The following is a 20,616-nucleotide window of genomic DNA, read 5'->3' on the forward strand; positions in this document are numbered from 1 at the left end:
TTTAGTTGGGGAACAGACTTAAAATAGCATAGAATAATAAAAAAATAACAATTTACAACCATGAGGTGAATCTCCAACTGGATGAGGAGGTTGAGGTGTAGGTGGACGTGGCATGGGAGGAGAAGGTAGCCAACACTGGGTTTTTTTTGGTGGTGGGGTTACTCTGAAAACAGGCAGTGTAATAATCTGCTGGCCGCTGTCTGTACACTCCCTGACAGAAGTTATGTCGCTTATCCATGTTATGTAAATAAAAGCTTATAACCTGACGTTAAATTCATCCATTGGTTGTATAAATTATTCTTTTGAAAGCTGAAAGCTTCCGAAATGTGATTTAGGTTAAGAAAATAAATTGGCATCAATGCAGAAATATTGATCAGTTAATGGACACAGAATGGTCAGAAAATAATGTGATATTCAAACAAATAATTAACTTAAAATACAAATATATGTTGCATAACATTGATGAATGAAGTTGTGGTGCTATTAGAGTCATATTTAATATTTTGTGTGACTTCCATGAGCTTGAAGGACTGCATCCATGCGGTTCAACAATGATTCATGCAATTTATTAATGAAGTCATCAGGAATAACAAAGAATGCAGTCTTACATGCCTCCCAGAGTTCATCTAGATTCTTTGGTTTTGTCTTCCAAGCTTCCTCTTTCATCCTACCCCAAAAATGCTCACTGATGTTCATGTCTGTTGACTGGGCTGGCCAGTCCTTGAGCACCTTGATCTTTTTTGCATGGAGAAACTTTGTTGTAGAGATGGATGTATGAGATGGAGCACCGTCCTGCTGTAGAATTTGACCCGTTTTATGATTTGGAATATAAGAGGTAGCTAATACTTCTTGATATGTTAGGCTATTGATATTGGCTTCCACCTTTCAAATGTTTCGCACACCACCATTCTGAATGTAACCCCAGACCATGATCTTTCCACCACCAAATGTAATTGTTTTCTGGGTGTATTTTGGATCCATACAGGTTCCAGTAGGTCTCCTCCAGTGTTTGCGGTGGCTGTGGTGTAATTCTACTGAAGATTCATCAGAGAAATCCACCTTCTGCCGCTTTTCCAGCGTCCATCTGTTTAGCAGGCTGTGGGACTTTGCAAATGCCACACGGTTTTTTATTTGCCTTTTGTTTAGTGCTGGCTTCTGGGCACTGATTCGACCATGGAGGCCATTTTGAGACAAAATCCTACAAACTGTTCTAGTTGACACAGGGACTTTAGCTGACCAGGCCTGTTGAAGCTCTACTGCAGTTGAAGAGGGGTTTGCTTTGGATTTTCTAACCAACAAACGTTCCTCTTGAGTAGTTGTGTTGCGGGTTCTGCCGTACCTGGGCTTGTCAAACACATCTCCAGTCTCTTCAAATCTTTTTTTAATTCTTTGTACTTGATGATGAAGACACATTAAAGGTGCCACCCACCTCTGCAGTGGATCTGGTCTTCAGCCAATTGATAATCCAGGCTTTGGTCGCAGGGTGGATTTTTGGCATGTTGTCAGAGCTCAAGTTGCAGTTCAAGTGAAGGTCTGGGGTGCTGGGTTTCTTTTTATACACACACACACTAATTAACTGATCATTTACTGAGCACAGGAGAGGATGTAAACTAGGATTGGGTGCATTATATGACCAGGCGACAAAACTTTTGTCTTGCCAAAATCTGACCATTCTGTGTCCATTAACTGATCAATATTTTCTGCATTGATGCCAATTTATTTTCTTAACCTAAACCACATTTCGGAGAGTTTCAGCTTTCAAAAAAATAATTTATACAACTAATGGATGAATTTAAGGTCAGGATATAAGCTTTTATTTACATAACATGGATAAGCGACATAACTTCTGTCAGGGAGTGTATGCATACAGGCCATTTAATATTCTGCACTTTTTTGGGTTGAAAACAATGAAGAGAGCATCAAACAGAGGATGTGGTGTAGCTACTGCAGGGAGAGAGAGGATGTGGTAGATCTGTGCCTGCTATCAGGGTTGTAGAGTTGGAGTCATGGAGTTAGTGTCGATTTTGGTGGAGTCGGTCAATATAAAATGGACCACAACCAACTCCTAAAATACCTAATAAATTGAATACAGTAGTTTAATGCAGTCTGTGTTGTACATTTTTAGATAAGAATTTGGAAAAGTTATGAAATGTCCTGTAAATGTCTATTCTGTTCCTGATCTAAGGATATCGGCTTTTAGTTTAGATGAATCTGTGCAGCACTTTATGTACATGCTCAGTAGTGACCAGTGCTGTGGAGTCAGAGTCGTGTAGTCAGGAGTCAGGGAAATTGAGGAGTCATACAGTGGGTACGGAAAGTATTCAGACCCTTTTCAATTTTTCACTCTTTGTTTCATTGCAGCCATATGGTAAATTCAAAAAAGTTGAAAAACTGAAATATCACATGGTCATAAGTATTCAGACCCTTTGCTCAGACACTCATATTTAAGTCAAATGCTGTCCATTTCCTTGTGATCCTCATTGAGATGGTTCTACTCCTTCATTGGTGTCCAGCTGTGTTTAATTAAACTGATAGGACTTGATTTGTAAAGGCACACACCTGTCCATATAAGACCTCACAGTGCATGTCAGACCAAATGAGAATCATGAGGTCAAAGGAACTGCCCAAGAAGCTCAGAGACAGAATTGTGGCAAGGCACAGATCTGGCCACGGTTACAACAGAATTTCTGCAGTACTCAAGGTTCCTGAGAGCACAGTGTCCTCCATAATCCTTAAATGGAAGAAGTTTGGGTCCACCAGAAGTTTTCCTAGACCTGGCAATCCAGCCAAACTGAGCAATCGTGGGAGAAGAGCCTTGGTGAGAGAGGTAAAGAAGAAACCCAAGAGTGCTGTGGCTGAGCTCCAGACATGCAGTAGGGAGATGGGAGAAGGTTCCACAAAGTCAACTATCATTGCAGCCCTCCACCAGTCAGGCCTTTATGGCAGAGTGGCCCGGAATCTTCTCAGTGCAAGACACATGAAAGCCTGCATAGATTATGCTAAAAAACACATGAAGGACTCCCAGACTATGGGTCTGATAAGACAAAGATAGACCTTTTTGGTGATAATTCTAAGCGGTATGTGTGGAGAAAACCAGGCACTGCTCATCACCTGCCCAATAAAATCCCAACAGTGAAACGTGGTGGCAGCATCATGCTATGGGGGTGTTTTTCAGCTGCAGCGATAGGACAACTGGTTGTCATTGAAGGAAAGATGAATTCTAAGTACAGAGATATCCTGGATGAAAACCTCTTCCAGAGTGCTCTGGAACTCAAACTTGGCTGAAGGTTCACCTTCCAACAACACAATGACCCTAAGCACACAGCTAAAATAACAAAGGAGTGGCTTCAGAACAACTCTGTGACCATTCTTGACTGGCCCAGCCAGAGCCCTGACCTATACCCAATTGAACATCTCTGGAGAGACCTAAAAATGGCTGTTCACCATCCAACCTGAGGGAACTGGAGAGGATCTGCAAGGAAGAATGGCAGAAGATCCCCAAATTCAGGTGTGAAAAACTTGTTGCATCATTCCCAAGAAAACTCATGGCTGTACGAGCTCAAAAGTGTGCTTACTCAATACTCAGCAAAGGGTTTGAATACTTATGTTATGACCATGTGATATTTCAGTTTTTCTTTTTTAATAAATTTGCAAAAATCACTACATTTCTGGGTTTTTTTTCAGTCAAGATGGGGTGCAGAGTGTATATTAATGAGGAAAAAATGAACTTTTTTGAATTTACCAAATGGCTGCAATGAAACAAAGAGTGAAAATTTGAAAGGGGTCTGAATACTTTCCGTACTCTCTGTAGGTTTGGTTTACTGACTCCACATCAATGCCTGCTACATGCCAAAATGAAACACCTTCCTCTACTGCACACAGACGACAGGACGTTCTGTGTAGGCACGAGCACCACTCGACGAAAAGTGAGGCCAGAACAGGTAGAGGTGGTTTTAGATTGATTGGCTCAGAGTGCCTTTGGTACCTTTGCTTGGTCTTCCTGTTGAAAGCACAGATTTTGCACTAGCGTTCCATGAGCATCTGTCTTCCACCTCACCCCTTGCAAATAAAGAAAGCTTTCTGAGCCCCAAGTCATGCAGCAGACACTTCTGCTTTTTGATGACTGCTGGCTGTAGTTACATGGGCCATCCACCTGGACCTGGCCAACAATTGGAAGAAATTGAGGGCACTGATGCCCAACCACGTGTTCTGTTGGAATATGAACCCGAAAGTCTGACAGACAGGTTTGCGGAGTATACACAGCAGCTTAAAGCACAGTACTCCCACAGGTGGAAGGTGCAAAGTATACACTGCGCTTAAACGACAGTACTCTGACATGTGTAGGTTGCAGAGGACACACCGCGACTTTTAGCACATTCTTTCACAGGTGGGTTTGCGGAGAACACATCGTGGCTTAAAGGACAGTACTCCACATAAGGAGGGTGCAGAGTACGCACAGCAGCTTAAAGGACAGTACTCCCACAGGCAGAGGCGGCAGAGTACACACAGCAGCTTAATGGTGCAGTACTCACACAGGGAGAAAGAGCAGAGTATACATAGCGCTTAAAGAACAGTACTCCCACAGGCGTAGGGTGCTGGGACATTCAGCAGTTTAAAGGACAGTACGTCCACAGGCAGACGGTGCAAGGTACACAAAGCAGCTAAAATTACAGTATTTCCACAGGCGGAGGGGATAGAGTAGACACCGCAGCTTAAGTGTATAGTACTCCCACAGGAGGAGGGTGCAAAGTACACACAGCAGCTTAAAGGACAGTTCTCCCACAAGCAGAAGGTGTAGAGTACACACAGTGGCTCTGCACCCTCCGTACTCCAAAAGGCGGAGGGTGCAGAGTACACACAGCGGCTCTTAGCACAGTAATCTCATAGACGGATTTGCAGAGTACACATAGCGGCTTAAAGGACAGTACTCCTACAGGCTGAGGGGGCAGAGTATACACAGTGCTTAAAGAACTGTACTCCCACAGGTGGAGGGTGTAGGGGACACACAGTGGCTTAACCCCTTTACCCCTGAGGGTGGTTTGCATGTTAATGACCGGGACAATTTTTATAATTCTGGCCACTGTCCCTTTATGAAGTAAAAAATCTGGAACGCTTCAACCGATTCCACTGACTCTGAGATTGTTTTCTCGTGACATATTGTACTTCATGATAGTGGTAAGGTTTGTTTGATATGACTTTTTTTATTTGTGGAAAAAATGAAAATTTGGCGAAAATTTTAAAAAGTGACACCATTCTAAAACTGCAGCACTCAAGGTGCTCAAAACCACATTCAATAAGTGTATTAACCCTTAAGGTGATTCACAGGAATTTGAACATTTACTTTCTATTTACACAAAATTTACTTCAGATTCAAATTTGTTTATTTTCCCAAGGTAACAGGAGAAATTGGACCCCAAAAGTTATTGCACAATTTGTCCTGAGTACGCTGATACCCCAAAAGTGGGGGTAAACCACTGTTTGGGGGCATGGCAGAGCTCGGAAAGGAAGGAGCACCGTTTGACTTTTTCAACGCAAAATTTTAATTGAGATTGGATGCCGTGTCGGGTTTGGAGAGGCCCTGGTGTGCCTAAGCAGTGGAAACCCCCGACAAGTGACACCATTTTGGAAACTAAACCCCCAAGGAACTTATCTAGATGTGTGGTGAGCACTTTGAACCCCAAAGTGCTTTACAGAAGTTTATATCGTAAAGACGTGGAATTAAAAAATGTTATTTTTTCCACAAACATAATTTTTCCGCCCCCAGTTTTTTATTTTACCAAGGGTAACATGAGAAATTGAACCCCAGAAGTTGTTGGGCAATTTCTCTTCAGTACACCGATACCCCATATGTAGGGGATTACTACTTTTGAGGCATAGTGCAAAGCTCAGAAGGGAAGAGGCACCATATTGGAGTTCAGATTTTGCTGGAATGGTTTGAGGGTGCCATGTCACATTGGCAGAGCCCCTGAGGTGCCAGAACAACAGAAACCCCCTATATGTGAACTAATTTTACAACCTACACTCCCCAATTAATTCATCTAGGGTTGCAGTGATCATATTAACACCACATATGCCTTACAGAATGTTATACCACTGAGAGGTGAAGAAAGCATAAATTACATTTTTACTAGTGATGAGCAAGTGTACTCGTTGCTCAGGTGGTCTTCGAGTATTTATGACTGCTCGGAGATTTAGTTTTCCTTGCAGCAGCTGAATGATTTGCGACTACTAGACAGTTTGATTACATGTAGGAATTCCCTAGCAACCAGGCAACCCCCACATGTACTCAGGCTGGCTACTACCTGTAAGGCTTTGTGCACATGTAGCAGATTTTTCGCGTTTTTTTCAAGGTTTTTCGCTATAAAAACGCTATAAAACCGCAAAACAAACACTCACATTAAGCATCCTATTTAATAGAATGCAATCCGCATTTTTTGTGCACATGCTGCGTTGTTTTCTTGAGCGGAATCGCATTCCAGAAAAAAACGCAGCATGTTCATTAAATTTGCGGAATCGCGGGGATTCCGCACACCTAGGAATGCATTGATCTGCTTACTTCCCGCATGGGGCTATGCCCACCATGCGGGAAGTAAGCTGATCATGTGCGGTTGGTACCCAGGGTGGAGGAGAGGAGACTCTCCTCCACGGACTGGGCACCATATAATTGTTTAAAAAAAAAGAATTAAAATAAAAAATCGTGATATACTCACCTTCTGATGGCCCCAGAGTCTTTCAACCTCTCAGCGGTGCACGCGGCCGCTTCCGTTCCTATAGATGCTTTGTGTGAAGGACCTGTGATGACGTCGCGGTCACGTGACCGCGATGACGTCGCGGTCACATGACCGCGACATCATCGAAGGTCCTGCACACAAAGCATCTATAGGGACGGAAGCCGCTGAGGAGATCGGGGACCATCAGAAGCTGAGTATTACCATTTTTTAATTTTTTTAAATTATTTTTAACATTCTATCTTTTACTATTGATGCTGCGTAGGCAGCATCAATAGTAAAAAGTTGGTCAGACTTGTCAAACACTATGTTTGACAAGTGTGACCAACCTGTCAATCAGTTTTCCAAGCGATGCTAAAGATCGCTTGGAAAACGCTAGCATTCTGCAAGCTAATTATGCTTGCAAAACGCTAGTGTTTAGGGGGAATATGCATGCCAATTCCGCATGCGATATACCCGCGGCAGGAGTTGCAGAATTGCCGCAGAATTTTCCCCGGCAATTCTGCAACGTGTGCATCTAGCCTTAGTCATTCAGCTGAGGTGATGAAAACTTTAATCTCCGAATACTAACAAATACTCGGAGGTCACCCGAGCAACGAGTACACTCGCTCATCACTAATTTTTACCACTAAAATGTGGTTTTAGCCCCAAGTTTTAAATTTTTCTAAGAGCTAATAGTAATTTTTTTTTTGCAACAAATTGAGGTCCATTTTTTCCTGAGTGTGCCAATACCCTACATGTAATCGGGAAATATTTTTCAGGCACAGTGCAAAACTCAGAATGCAAAAAGTGCCACATTTTACTGTTATGGTTTGCATGTGCCATGAGGTGGCAGAACAACATAACCCCCTATAAGTGACCCCATTTTACGAACTGCACCTCTCAATTCATCTAGCGGTGCAGTTGGAGCGCCCCCAGACGCAGGGCCGCGGGGCACTCGGTACCGGGCCTCTCAGTCTCGGTCTTGGGGTTGTCACGGTGGCCTGACCCGGTCCGTGACCCTGCTAAGGGGCATCCAATTAAAGGTGGTGGTGCGTGGTGCGATGAAATAATGAGGACACAGGGTTGCAGTCTCTTTACCTCTTTACTGTAGGCTTCAGGATCCGCAATCCAGAGCACTGCTAACAGGGCTGGCTGAGACCGGCCGGTCCGAAGGCACATCCAGAGTTCCCTTCACAGGTGGAAATCAGTGCCTCCCTTCTAGTGCCTGTGTGTTGTAGTACTTCCCTGCTGAGCACCACGGGATAGTCCTCACAACTGTTGTGTCTGTTTCTGATGTTCTTTCTCACAACTCTATTCTGATGTTCTTCTCTGTCCCCCAGATGATATGGCTAGGACGCACCCGTATGACGGGTAGGCCTGGAGTTCTTCCGGGACCCTAGTGACGCCCCCTATGTCTGCTTAGGTGATTTAGGTGAGACAGCCAACCTATAATTAACTGTCCTGCCGCTGTTTGAAGTAATGCGTGGAGCCCAATACTTCCCCGGCGTTCCGGCCACCGGCGACGCGCCTCAGTAGGATGTTGCCGATCTCGGGGTACGACTCCTGCTGGTGTTATCTCCTTTTTGCTGTGATCTCATTTCTCACTGCTTCACAATAAACCTCGCTTCTTGTCCTTTCTTAAGATACCGCCGTAACGTTTGGTTGTTCTGTTCGCTAGGCCTCTGTCAGGATCCCACCCCTGACAGGGACCCCCCTGAATCTTCCCCCGCAACACCCTCTGCCACAGGATGTTGCCTGGATCGAATCCAGTCAGCTTCTCTCTAACTTCCTATCCAACCCCCAGTTTTACCAGATTGTGAGGAGTGGCCTAATACATAGCACCCTTAGCTCCCCCTGGAGGCCAGACTGTGAAGTGTATTGGTTCCTGTGATACCTGGTCAGGTGAACTCCTTCAGGGCAATCAGACGTACCATCACTCCCCTTAGCGGCAGAGCGATGTTACTGCAACGAACAGGTCTCTGGGGCGCTGCACAGTGACCATATTGACAACATGGGTGTGTCACAGAATTTTATACCATTGGGCAGTGAAGACAAAATAACTACATTTTTACCACCCAAATTTTGTTTTAGCCAAAGATTTTACATTTTCACACAAGAAGTAGGCAAAAATGGCACCAAAATTTGTCCCACAGCTTCTGCTGAACGTGACAATATCCCATATGTGACTGTACAGTACTACTTAGCCATACGGAGAGATTCGGGAGGAACTGAGTGCTATTTGCCTATTCAAGCGAATGGGTCTGTGCACATGTCAGTGTGTTTCCACGGACCATGCGTCCGTGGGCAAAACACACTGACATGTCCGTTTTTTTAATCTCAGCACAGGCCACAAAATGTCCCGCACACATCCATACGCATAACACATGGATGTCATCCAGGTGACATGCATCAGCGCCGGTGAAGAAGCTTTATAGTAAGCGCTGTTCCCCAGCACTGGGTGCTCAACACGGCTCTCATCATTCTCCCCTGCTCTGCCGGCGATCGGCGTGAGCAGGGGAGAATGATGAGAGTTGCATTTAAGTTATAAAAAAGACCGCAGGCAGCGGCTCACGGTGCTAGCGGGGATCTCACCGAAGTCACTGCAGTTCAGCCCAGCTGGGAAAGGAGCCTCAGTGACCGGATGTAACCTCTATGACGTCACCCCCGGTCACTGACGCTGCACTCGCAACATCTCATTCACCAGTGGTTCTCAGCATGGATGATCACATCTTGACACCATCCAGGTTGAAAACTCCAGAAGTTCCCACAGTCTAAAAGCTTGTTGATTTGGCTGCACTACAGCTTTTCAACAAGCTTTATTAGACTAACGAACCCAAACAGGAAACTGGACATACAGTAAAATGTCCTTGTTCGGTACCGAACACTAGATGTCCAGTTACAACCCCATGCTTTCTGGTTCAGGTTCACTCATTCCTATTAATAAATGGCATTTGCTGTATCTTGCTGTAAGTTGGCAGCATTTTTCCAACATCTTATTTTATTTTTTTCAACATTTAATTTTAGGTTGATAGAAGACTTACAAATTGAGCAAAAAGTCTTTATGTTCAGCTAAATTTACAAAACCTATTCATTGGATAACAAATCACATTTGAAATTACTTTGAGGGCCCTGATTCTAGAAATTTGCATTCTTCATGACAAAGTGGAATGTAATGTACATATATATATATATATATATATATATATATATATATATATATATATATACCCAATTTTTTCGTTTTCACAAGAGAAAAAATGGACCTTTATAAATTATTTTCCAACTTCTGATTCCAACAATACCCTATGTACGATTGTACAATATTCTCTGGGAACATGGCAGGATTCAGAAGGGAAGGAGTGCCATTTATTTATTGGAACAGAGATTTTGCAGGAATAGTTTGCAGTCACTTAGCCAGGTCAGAGGTAGGAGTGCAGAGAAAATACAAAATCAGTAGACGCAAGAGTAATCAATAAGCCATCCAGGTTCACAAAAGGGGAAAAATTACACAAGTTGGGAGCTGAGCACAGAGGACTGAAACTGAGGAGAATAAGACTGTATCTGGCTGCTTCCAGCAATAAGCTTTGAGCTTTATTAGGGTGTGGTGCTTACCAATTGACTGATTCAGGGATATGATTGCTTTGGCTGGACTGCACACACACCCATAAAGTGACTCCATTTTGGAAATTATAACCCTCAGTGAATTGATCTCTAGGAGTAGTGACTATTTAGATTCCACAGTGTTTTCCTGAATGTTAGCGTTCACTGGATCTTGGAGAGTGAAAGTTACAAATGCGCCATTTTATTACCCTAATTATGCAAATTATCTCTTCAGAGAGGAAGAGAACTAGAACTCTAGTCCTACCTCTTTTTATGGTTCTAGCATTACGCTCCTTCTATGCACAGCAATTTATGCTATTAGCAAATACCATCTCTCTCCATCACCATTCCAAATCTATTTAGAGCCATTTTTCATTATTAATATATTTTTTTTTCTGATGTACTAGATTTAGCTGGGTGCACAGATATATTACCATCTGCTCATTATTCAGGTATACCCTTATTTAAATCATCAGACCGCTATATGGTATTTCTAAAGAGACGCTGATTCCGTCCATCCACATAGACTGGTCTTTATTTTCTTTTTCACTCCATAGGGTTACTGATTAAAGCATTTTAATACGTTATACGTATATTCAATTTATAACTAGACATCATAACTGGGAACCGGTGGGTCACCCCCTGTTTGTATTTTGGAGGTCCTTCCCCTACATCATCCTGTCTTTTTATTAAAAAATTGTAAATCTTTTAAAACTATATGTCAATAAAGTTTTCTTTTTTTTATTATTGCTTCTTAACGTGTCACTTCATACCTCAAATAGGTAACTTAATTATGCATCAATAATCGAAGTGCTAATGCCTTGCCTACATTAAATCTTTTTTCGGATTATGGGATTAAACTACCTATTGGAAGCTAGCAATCCTACAAGTCAATGACGACTCTTTAACGAGCCTTGACACATGACTTACAATAATAGCAAAACCAGAATCTCAATTTGCAGACACTGTTTTTCTGAAGAGACAATTTGCAAAATTAGCATATTTCCCAGAGGAGCATTGCGGCTTTAAGTCTCCTCATCTCGGCATGCTTAGCATGTCAATCTCCGCAAGGAGAAACTATACTTCATGGATTTTATTACCCAACACATAGTGCCCAGATTGTGCTAAAGGAGAAACACCGCACATTAAGTGGCTTCTTATCACTACAGCAATGCCAAATACACGGATGCTAAATGAAGTTTGGGCACATTGCAAGGCTCCAAAGCGAGGGGGAGATTTGACTTTGGGAGAGTAGGTAGTGTTGGATTGATTTAAGGAAGCAATTTTGTTTTTCAGGAGCCTTTGAGCCACTAATATTTGTTTTTCCATTGACAGATGATGGACCTGAGTAAAGACTTGTTTTTAGTGGGATGAGTAGAAGTTTTTATCAGTATCATTTTCACCTACTTAGCAATTTTTTGGTGGCTTTGTATTCCAATATTTGGGAGGCTCTACTGGTTCATCCTACAAGATTTTCTCTGATCTGTCATTGTCTTGGTGAATAATTCAATGTTTCTACATAATTTGCCATTTCTAATTACATTGTAAGTAGGAACAGTCAAAAATATAAAATTCAAGGATATTTTATTCAAAATAATACTTTTTTTTATTCTTGGCAGATGACTGTACCAGGAGATCAGAAGGACAGCTGACATGTTCAGTTTTTAAATCGGATGATTTTGAGATCCCTCCGGATACAACTGAAGTGAATGCCATTACTCCAGCTATACCATCATCCCTTCACAGCACACTTCTCTCAACTGATCTTTGGGAACAGTTCCTGTCTTCTGATTCATTACCGACCACAAAGGAAAATGAAAGTCACAAAATAAGCATTAAAAGACAAACTGCTGTTAAAGCAAATAAGCCATTTTCAAGTTCAGAATATGGAAATAGTTTTCCCCTTGAAACGTCCTTTCTTAAACGTAAAAAAATTCACACAGCGGAGAATAGATTTTCTTGTTCCATGTGTGGGAAATGTTTTAACCAGAAATCAGATCTTGTTAGGCATGAGAGAATTCATACAGGGGAGAAGCCATTTTCATGTTCAGAATGTGGGAAATTTTTTAACCAGAAATCAGATTTGCTTACACACCAGAGGACTCACACAGGGGAGAAGCCTTTTTTATGTTCAGAATGTGGAAAATGTTTTAACCGGAAATCGATTCTTGTTAGTCATCAGAAAACCCACACAGGGGAGAAGCCTTATTTATGTATAGAATGCGGGAAATGCTTTGCAGATAAATCATCTCTTGTTTCACACCAGAGAACTCACACAGGGGAGAAGCCTTTTTCATGTTCAGAATGTGGGAAATGTTTTGCAGATAAATCATTTTTTGTTAAACACCAGAGAACTCACACAGGAGAAAAGCCATATTTATGTTCAGAATGTGGGAAATGTTTTAACCAGAAATCTGATTTGGTTACACACCAGAGAACTCACACAGGAGAAAGGCCTTTTTCATGTTTAGAATGTGAGAAATGTTTTGTAGATAAATCAGCTCTTATTTCACACCAGAGAACTCACACAGGGGAGAAACCTTTTTCATGTTCAGAATGTGGTAAATGTTTTGCACATAAATCATCTCTTGTTACACACAAGAGATCTCACAGAAGGGAGAAGCCTTTTTCATGTTCAGAATGTGGTAAATGTTTTGCAGATAAATCAAATATGGTTAAACACCAGAGAAGTCACACAGGGGAGAAGCCTTTTTCATGTTCAGAATGTGGGAAATGTTTTGCACATAAATCATCTCTTGTTATTCACCAGAGAACTCACACAGGCGAGAGGCCTTTTTCATATTCAGAATAAATAAAATGCTATAAAAGTTGCATTATGCCTTGTTAGACACCTGAGAAGTCAAGCATTGAAGAAGTCTTTTACTGTTCAGAATGTAGGAAACATTTTAACTGGAAATTCTATATTGATATACAGCAGAGAAATCACACAGGGGAGAAGCCTTTTTCATGCTCCTAATGTGGGAAATATTTTGCACATAAATCATTTATTGTTGCTCATCAGAGAGCTCACACGGTGGAGAAACAATATTCATGTTCAGCATGTTAAGAAATTTTACCTTCTTTAACATAAAAAATTCCACACAGGGAGAAGCCATTTTCATATCTAGAATTTGTAAAATGAATTACTAGAGTATCATATTTTATTTACCAGCACACAGAGAAATTATATTTTTACAGAAAAAAATTATATAGCAGACAGTCGTATAATTAAATGAGAAAAGGTAATTACTTTAGAACGTACTGTACTTTAAAAAGTACTGTATTTTTCGGACTATATGACACACTTTTAACATGAAAAACATCTTACTATTAAGTGAATATGCTTTATAATATGGATGCAGCTTCTTATTATAGAGAATACTGCTCTCTCCTCTAGCCCCACATTTATCTGATTGGTGCAGAGCAAGAGAAGAAAGTACTGGGACCTGCACAGAGGCTGCATGTCCTGAGTGAGCAACTGAAGAACCTTCCACCAGACTAGCTCAATGAACTTTCAGATCATGTAATCAATCACATGACCTGGAAGGACCTGCAAAATGGGGTAATGCATATACAGTGTATGTGTATGCAAATTTGCATCTGTAGTAGAGTTGTGGGTAAGTAAATGCGCATGTGTGGCAGAGGTGTGTGTGTATGTAAATGTGCGTGTGTAGTAGAGCTGTGTGTGTATATAAATGTAAATGTGCATGAGTAGCAGACCTGTGTGTGTAAGTAAATATGCATGTGTAGCAGAGCTATGTGTGTATACAAAATATATGTGTAGCAGAGATTAGTGTGTGTGCACTATCTATGCATCAGAGTTGTGTGTGTAACACCCCAGGTAACTGGTTGTTACAATGATGTAGGGAGGATGATATCATGCTTGGAGGCAAGAAGGATTCTCTTTACCAGGTAACGCACCCACATTCAACACATTCTGAATCCAGGCCAGAAGGGGGAGCTCAGGACCCGGATTCAGGGGAGCTTCCCTCAGATAGATATATCCTGGTCTGGAGGAGGAGTGTTGTGAATTCTGCTCTTGGGTTCCCTCCGGTGGTTGTTGGTGGTAATACAGTTGTCCCTGGGTTGCAATCCTGGGCAGGTGTCCCTGCTGATTGCAGCTCTGACTGGGGTATTTAGGTGTGCAGGATTCATTAGCCCTTGCCAGTTGTCCATTGTTCTTGGAGGTTTTGCATCTCTGTCTGGTTCCTCCTGCCCTGCTTCCAAATCAGCAAAGATAAGTGTCTGGTTTTTGTTTCAGCAGCACACATGCTGTGTGCTTTACAATTCAGTGCTATTCATTGTTTTTTCTTGTCCAGCTTAGACTGTGTTTGGATTTTTTCAGTCAAGTTGGATTCTCAGGAGATGCAGATATACATTCCATGTCTTTGGTTAGATGGTGGAATTTTTGTATTATCTGCTGTGGATATTTTTAGGGTTTTAATACAGACCGCTTAGTATTCTGTCCTATCCTTTCCTATTTAGCTAGCGTGGCCTCTTTTGCTAAATCCTGTTTTCTGCCCGCGTGTGTCTTTCTTCTAATACTCACAGTCAATATTTGTGGGGGGCTGCCTATCCTTTGGGGTTCTGCTCTGAGGCAAGACAGAATTCCCATTTCCATCTATAGGGGTATTTAGTCCTCCGGCTGTGTCGAGGTGTCTAGGATGTGTTAGGTGCACCCCACGGCTACTTCTAGTTGCGGTGTCAGTTTAGGGTTTGCTGTCAGTACAGGTTCCACCTACTCCAGGGAAAGTCTCATGTGGCTCCAAGGTCACCGGATCATAACAGTATAATTAGCCAACAATGAGTTAAATGCATCTCAGAAGAAGGGAAGAAAGGTGTTGAGTCATTTTTTTTTCTGTAGCCTACTTTGTCTATCCTTCCCCCTTTTTCTCTGGGTGGCTGTGGAGTCTTGTGCTAGCATGGATGTTCAGGGATTAGCATCTCGTGTAGACCAGCTTGCTGCTAGGGTACAGGGTATTTCTGATTATATTGTTCAGACTCCAGTTTTAGAGCCTAAGATTCCTTCTCCTGATTTGTTTTTTGGGGACAGGTCCAAATTTTTGAGTTTTAAAAACAACTGTAAACTGTTTTTTGCTCTGAGACCTCGATCCTCTGGTCCATTCAGCAGGTTAAAATTGTCATCTCCCTGCTGCATGGCGATCCTCAGGATTGGGCATTTTCCCTGGAATCTGGGAATCCGGCCTTGCTTAATGTAGACGCCTTTTTTCAGGCTTTAGGATTATTATATGGTGAACCAAATTCTGTGGATCAAGCGGAGAAGACCTTGTTGGCCCTGTCTCAGGGTCAAGAAGCGGCAGAATTGTATTGTCAGAAATTTAGAAAATGGTCTGTGGTGACTAAATGGAATGATGATGCTTTGGCGGCAATTTTCAGAAAGGGTCTTTCTGAATCCGTTAAAGATGTTATGGTGGGGTTTCCCACGCCTTTCGGTCTGAGTGATTCTATGTCTCTGGCCATTCAGATTGATCGGCGCTTGCGGGAGCGCAGAACTGTGCGCGCTGTGGCGTTGTCCTCAGAGCAGATGCCTGAGCCAATGCAGTGTGATAGGATTCTGTCTAGAACGGAACAACAAGGATTCAGACGTCAGAATAGGTTGTGTTTTTATTGTGGCGACGCTTCTCATGTCATTTCAGTCTGCCCTAAGCGTACAAAGAGGATCGCTAGTTCATTTACCATCAGTACTGTACAATCTAAATTTCTGTTATCTGTGTCCTTGATCTGCTCATTGTCATTATTTTCTGTCATGGCGTTTGTGGATTCAGGCGTCGCCTTGAACTTAATGGACTTTGAGTTTGCTAGGCGTTGTGGTTTCCCCTTGCAGTCTTTGCAGAACCCTATTCCTTTAAGGGGCATTGATGCTACACCTTTGGCTAAAAATAAGCCCCAGTTTTGGACACAGGTGACCATGTGCATGGCGCCAGCCCATCAGGAAGATTGTCGTTTTCTGGTGTTGCATAATTTGCATGATGCTATCGTGCTGGGTTTTTCGTGGTTGCAGGTACATAATCCTGTGTTGGATTGGAAGTCTATGTCTGTGACTAGTTGGGGTTGTCAGGGGGTTCATAATGACGTTCCTTTGATGTCAATCTCCTCTTCTTCCTCTTCTGAAATTCCAGAGTTTTTGTCTGATTTTCAGGATGTATTTGATGAGCCCAAGTCCAGTTCCCTTCCACCGCATAGAGACTGTGATTGTGCGATTGACTTGATTCCAGGCTGTAAGTTTCCTAAGGGCCGACTTTTCAACCTGTCTATGCCTGAACATACCGCCATGCGGAGTTATGTTAAGGAGTCTTTGGAGAAAGGGCATATTCGGCCATCTTCTTCACCATTGGGAGCGGGATTCTTTTTTGTTGCTAAGAAGGATGGCTCCTTGAGACCCTGTATTGATTATGGCCTCTTGAATAAGGTCACGGTCAAGTTTCAATACCCTTTGCCTCTGCTTTCCGATTTGTTTGCTAGGATTAAGGGGGCTAGTTGGTTTACGAAGATTGACCTTCGGGGGGCATATAATCTTGTTCGTATTAAGCAGGGTGATGAATGGAAAACTGCGTTTAATACGCCTGAAGGCCATTTTGAATACCTTGTGATGCCATTCGGGCTCTCTAATGCTCCATCTGTTTTTCAGTCCTTCATGCACGATATCTTCCGGACTTATCTTGATAAATTCATGATTGTATATTTGGATGACATTTTAATTTTTTCTGATGATTGGGAGTCTCATGTGGAACAGGTCAGGATGGTATTTCAGATCCTTCGTGATAATGCTTTGTTTGTGAAGGGGTCTAAGTGTCTCTTTGGAGTGCAGAAGGTTTCTTTTCTGGGCCTCATTTTTTCTCCCTCATCTATAGAGATGGATCCGGTTAAGGTTCAGGCCATTCATAATTGGATTCAACCCACATCCGTGAAGAGCCTTCAGAAATTTTTGGGCTTTGCTAATTTTTATCGCCGTTTCATTGCTAACTTCTCCAGTGTGGTTAAACCCTTGACTGATTTGACGAAGAAAGGCGCTGATGTGACGAATTGGTCCTCTGCGGCTGTCTCTGCCTTTCAGGAACTTAAACGCCGATTTACTTCTGCCCCGGTGTTGCGTCAACCGGATGTTTCTCTTCCATTTCAGGTTGAGGTTGATGCTTCTGAGATTGGGGCAGGGGCCGTTTTGTCTCAGAGGGATTCTGTTGGTTCCTTGATGAAACCGTGTGCCTTCTTTTCCTGTAAGTTTTCGCCTGCTGAACGCAATTATGATCTTGGCAATCGGGAGTTGTTGGCTATGAAGTGGGCGTTTGAGGAGTGGCGACATTGGCTTGAGGGAGCTAGGCATCGTATTGTGGTCTTGACCGATCATAAAAATCTGATTTACCTCGAGTCTGCCAGACGGCTGAATCCTAGACAGGCTCGATGGTCCTTGTTTTTTTCCTGTTTCAATTTCGTGGTCTCGTATCTTCCGGGTTCTAAGAATATTAAGGCTGATGCACTCTCTAGGAGTTTCTTGCCTGATTCTCCTAAGGTCCTTGAACCGGTCGGCATTCTGAAAGAAGGGGTGGTCCTTTCTGCCATTTCCCCTGATTTACGACGGGTTCTTCAGGAATTTCAGGCTGACAAACCTGACCGCTGTCCAGTGGGGAAACTGTTTGTTCCTGATAGATGGACTAGTAGAGTGATTTCTGAGGTTCATTGTTCTGTGTTGGCTGGCCATCCTGGTATTTTTGGTACCAGAGATTTGGTTGGTAGGTCCTTTTGGTGGCCTTCTTTGTCACGTGATGTGCGTTCTTTTGTGCAGTCCTGTGGGACTTGTGCGCGGGCCAAGCCTTGTTGTTCCCGTGCTAGTGGGTTGCTTTTGCCTTTGCCGGTCCCTGAGAGGCCCTGGACGCATATTTCCATGGATTTTATTTCAGATCTTCCTGTTTCCCAGAGGATGTCGGTTTTCTGGGTTGTTTGTGACCGGTTCTCTAAGATGGTTCATTTGGTGCCTTTGCCTAAATTGCCTTCCTCTTCTGATTTGGTTCCGTTGTTTTTTCAGCATGTGGTTCGTTTGCATGGTATTCCGGAGAATATTGTGTCCGACAGAGGTTCCCAGTTTGTTTCTAGGTTTTGGCAGGCCTTTTGTGCTAGGCTGGGCATTGATTTGTCTTTTTCTTCTGCATTTCATCCTCAGACAAATGGCCAGACCGAGCGAACTAATCAGACTTTGGAAACTTATTTGAGATGCTTTGTGTCTGCTGATCAGGATGATTGGGTGGCTTTCTTGCCATTGGCCGAGTTTGCCCTTAATAATCGGGCTAGTTCGGCTACCTTGGTTTCACCATTCTTTTGTAATTTTGGTTTTTATCCTCGTTTTTCTTCGGGGCAAATTGAACCTTCCGATTGTCCTGGTGTGGATTCTATGGTTGACAGGTTGCAGCAGATTTGGGCTCATGTGGTGGACAATTTGGTGTTGTCTCAGGAGAAGGCTCAGCATTTTGCTAACCGTCGTCGGTGTGTTGGTTCCCGGCTTCGGGTTGGGGATTTGGTCTGGTTGTCTTCCCGTCATGTTCCTATGAAGGTTTCTTCCCCTAAGTTTAAGCCTCGGTTTATTGGTCCTTATAGGATTTCTGAGATTATCAATCCGGTGTCTTTTCGTTTGGCCCTTCCGGCCTCTTTTGCCATCCATAATGTTTTCCATAGATCTTTATTATGGAAATATGTGGTGCCCGTTGTTCCCTCTGTTGATCCTCCTGCTCCTGTGTTGGTTGATGGGGAGTTGGAGTATGTGGTTGAGAAGATTTTGGATTCTCGCTTTTCGAGGCGGAGGCTTCAGTACCTTGTCAAATGGAAGGGTTATGGCCAGGAGGATAATTCTTGGGTTTTTGCCTCTGATGTCCATGCTGCTGATTTGGTCCGTGCCTTTCATCTGGCTCGTCCTGATCGGCCTGGGGGCTCTGGTGAGGGTTCGGTGACCCCTCTTCAAGGGGGGGTACTGTTGTGAATTCTGCTCTTGGGCTCCCTCCGGTGGTTGTTGGTGGTAGTGCAGTTGTCTTGGGGTTGTAATCCAGGGCAGGGGTTTCTGCTGATTTCAGCTCTATTAGGTATTTAGGTGTGCAGGATCCATGAGTCCTTGCTAGTTGTCCATTGTTCTTGGAGGGATTGCATCTCTCTCTGGTTCCTCATGCCCTGCTGCCAATTCAGCTAAGATAAGTGTCTGGCTTTGTTTCTACAGCACACATGCAGTGTGCTTTGCAATTCAGTGGAATTCATTGTGTTTTTGTCCAGCTTAGACTTTGTTTGGATTTTTCAGTCATGCTGGATTCTCAGGAGATGCAGATATACTTTCTATGTCTTTAGTTAGATGTAGAATATTTGTATTATCTGCTGTGGATATTTTTAGGATTTTAATACTGACCGCTTAGAATTCTGTCCTATCCTTTTCTATTTAGCTAGAAGTGCCTCTTTTGCTAAATCCTGTTTTTCTGCCTGCGTGTGTCTTTCCTCTTATACTCACAGTCAATATTTGTGGGGGGCTGCCTATCCTTTGGGGTTCTGCTCTGAGGCAAGATAGAATTCCCATTTCCATCTATAGGGGTATTTAGTCCTCCGGCTGTGTTGAGGTGTCTAGGACGTGTTAGGTACATCCCACGGCTACTTCTAGTTGCGGTGTTAGTTTAGGGTTTGCGGTCAGTACAGGTACCACCTACTCCTGAGAAAGTCTCTCATGCGGCTCCAAGGTCACCGGATCATAACACTGCACATGATGATGTGGGGAGGGGGATTAAAGGGGATTGCACATAATAATATGGGGTTTTAAAGGGGGGACTGCACATGATAATGTGCAGAGAGGGGTTAAAGGGGGACTACACATGATTATGTGGGGGTTTAAGGGGAAGGCACATGATGATGTGGGGGATTAAAGGGGGACTGCACATGATGATGTGGGGAGGGTGTTAAAAGGAACTGCACAGGATGATATGGGGTAAAGGGGACTGCACATGATGAATTGGGTAAAGGGGACTTCACATGATGAAGTGGGGGTTAAAGGGGGACTGAACATGATGATGTGGGGGGATTAATGGCGGACTGCACATGATGATGTGGGGAGGGGGGTTAAAGGGGGACTGCACATGATGTGGGGGGTGAAAGGGGGACTGAACATGATGATGTGTGGGAGGGAGGTTAACCCCTTAAGCCCCGAGGGCGGTTTGCACGTTAATGACCACTGTCCCTTTATGAGGTTATAACTCTGGAACGCTTCAACGGATCTTGGCGATTCTGACATTGTTTTCTCATGACATATTGTACTTCATGATAGTGG

General features: G+C 43.1%; 1 protein-coding gene across 2 annotated transcripts in view; it reads left to right on the forward strand.

Moving 5' to 3' along the window:
* Positions 1-13,142, forward strand: part of LOC143766320 (uncharacterized) — a 127,038-nt gene extending 113,896 nt beyond the window's left edge. For both annotated transcript variants that reach the window (XM_077253909.1, XM_077253908.1), the window contains exon 7: positions 11,930-13,142. In XM_077253909.1, the coding sequence (XP_077110024.1) occupies positions 11,930-13,122 (1,193 nt within the window). In that variant the 3' untranslated portion in view covers positions 13,123-13,142. The remainder of the gene's footprint in view (positions 1-11,929) is intronic.
* The last annotated feature ends 7,474 nt before the right edge of the window (positions 13,143-20,616 follow it).

This window comes from Ranitomeya variabilis, chromosome 4 (assembly GCF_051348905.1).
Source record: "Ranitomeya variabilis isolate aRanVar5 chromosome 4, aRanVar5.hap1, whole genome shotgun sequence".
Classification (NCBI taxonomy): Eukaryota; Metazoa; Chordata; class Amphibia; order Anura; family Dendrobatidae; genus Ranitomeya; species Ranitomeya variabilis.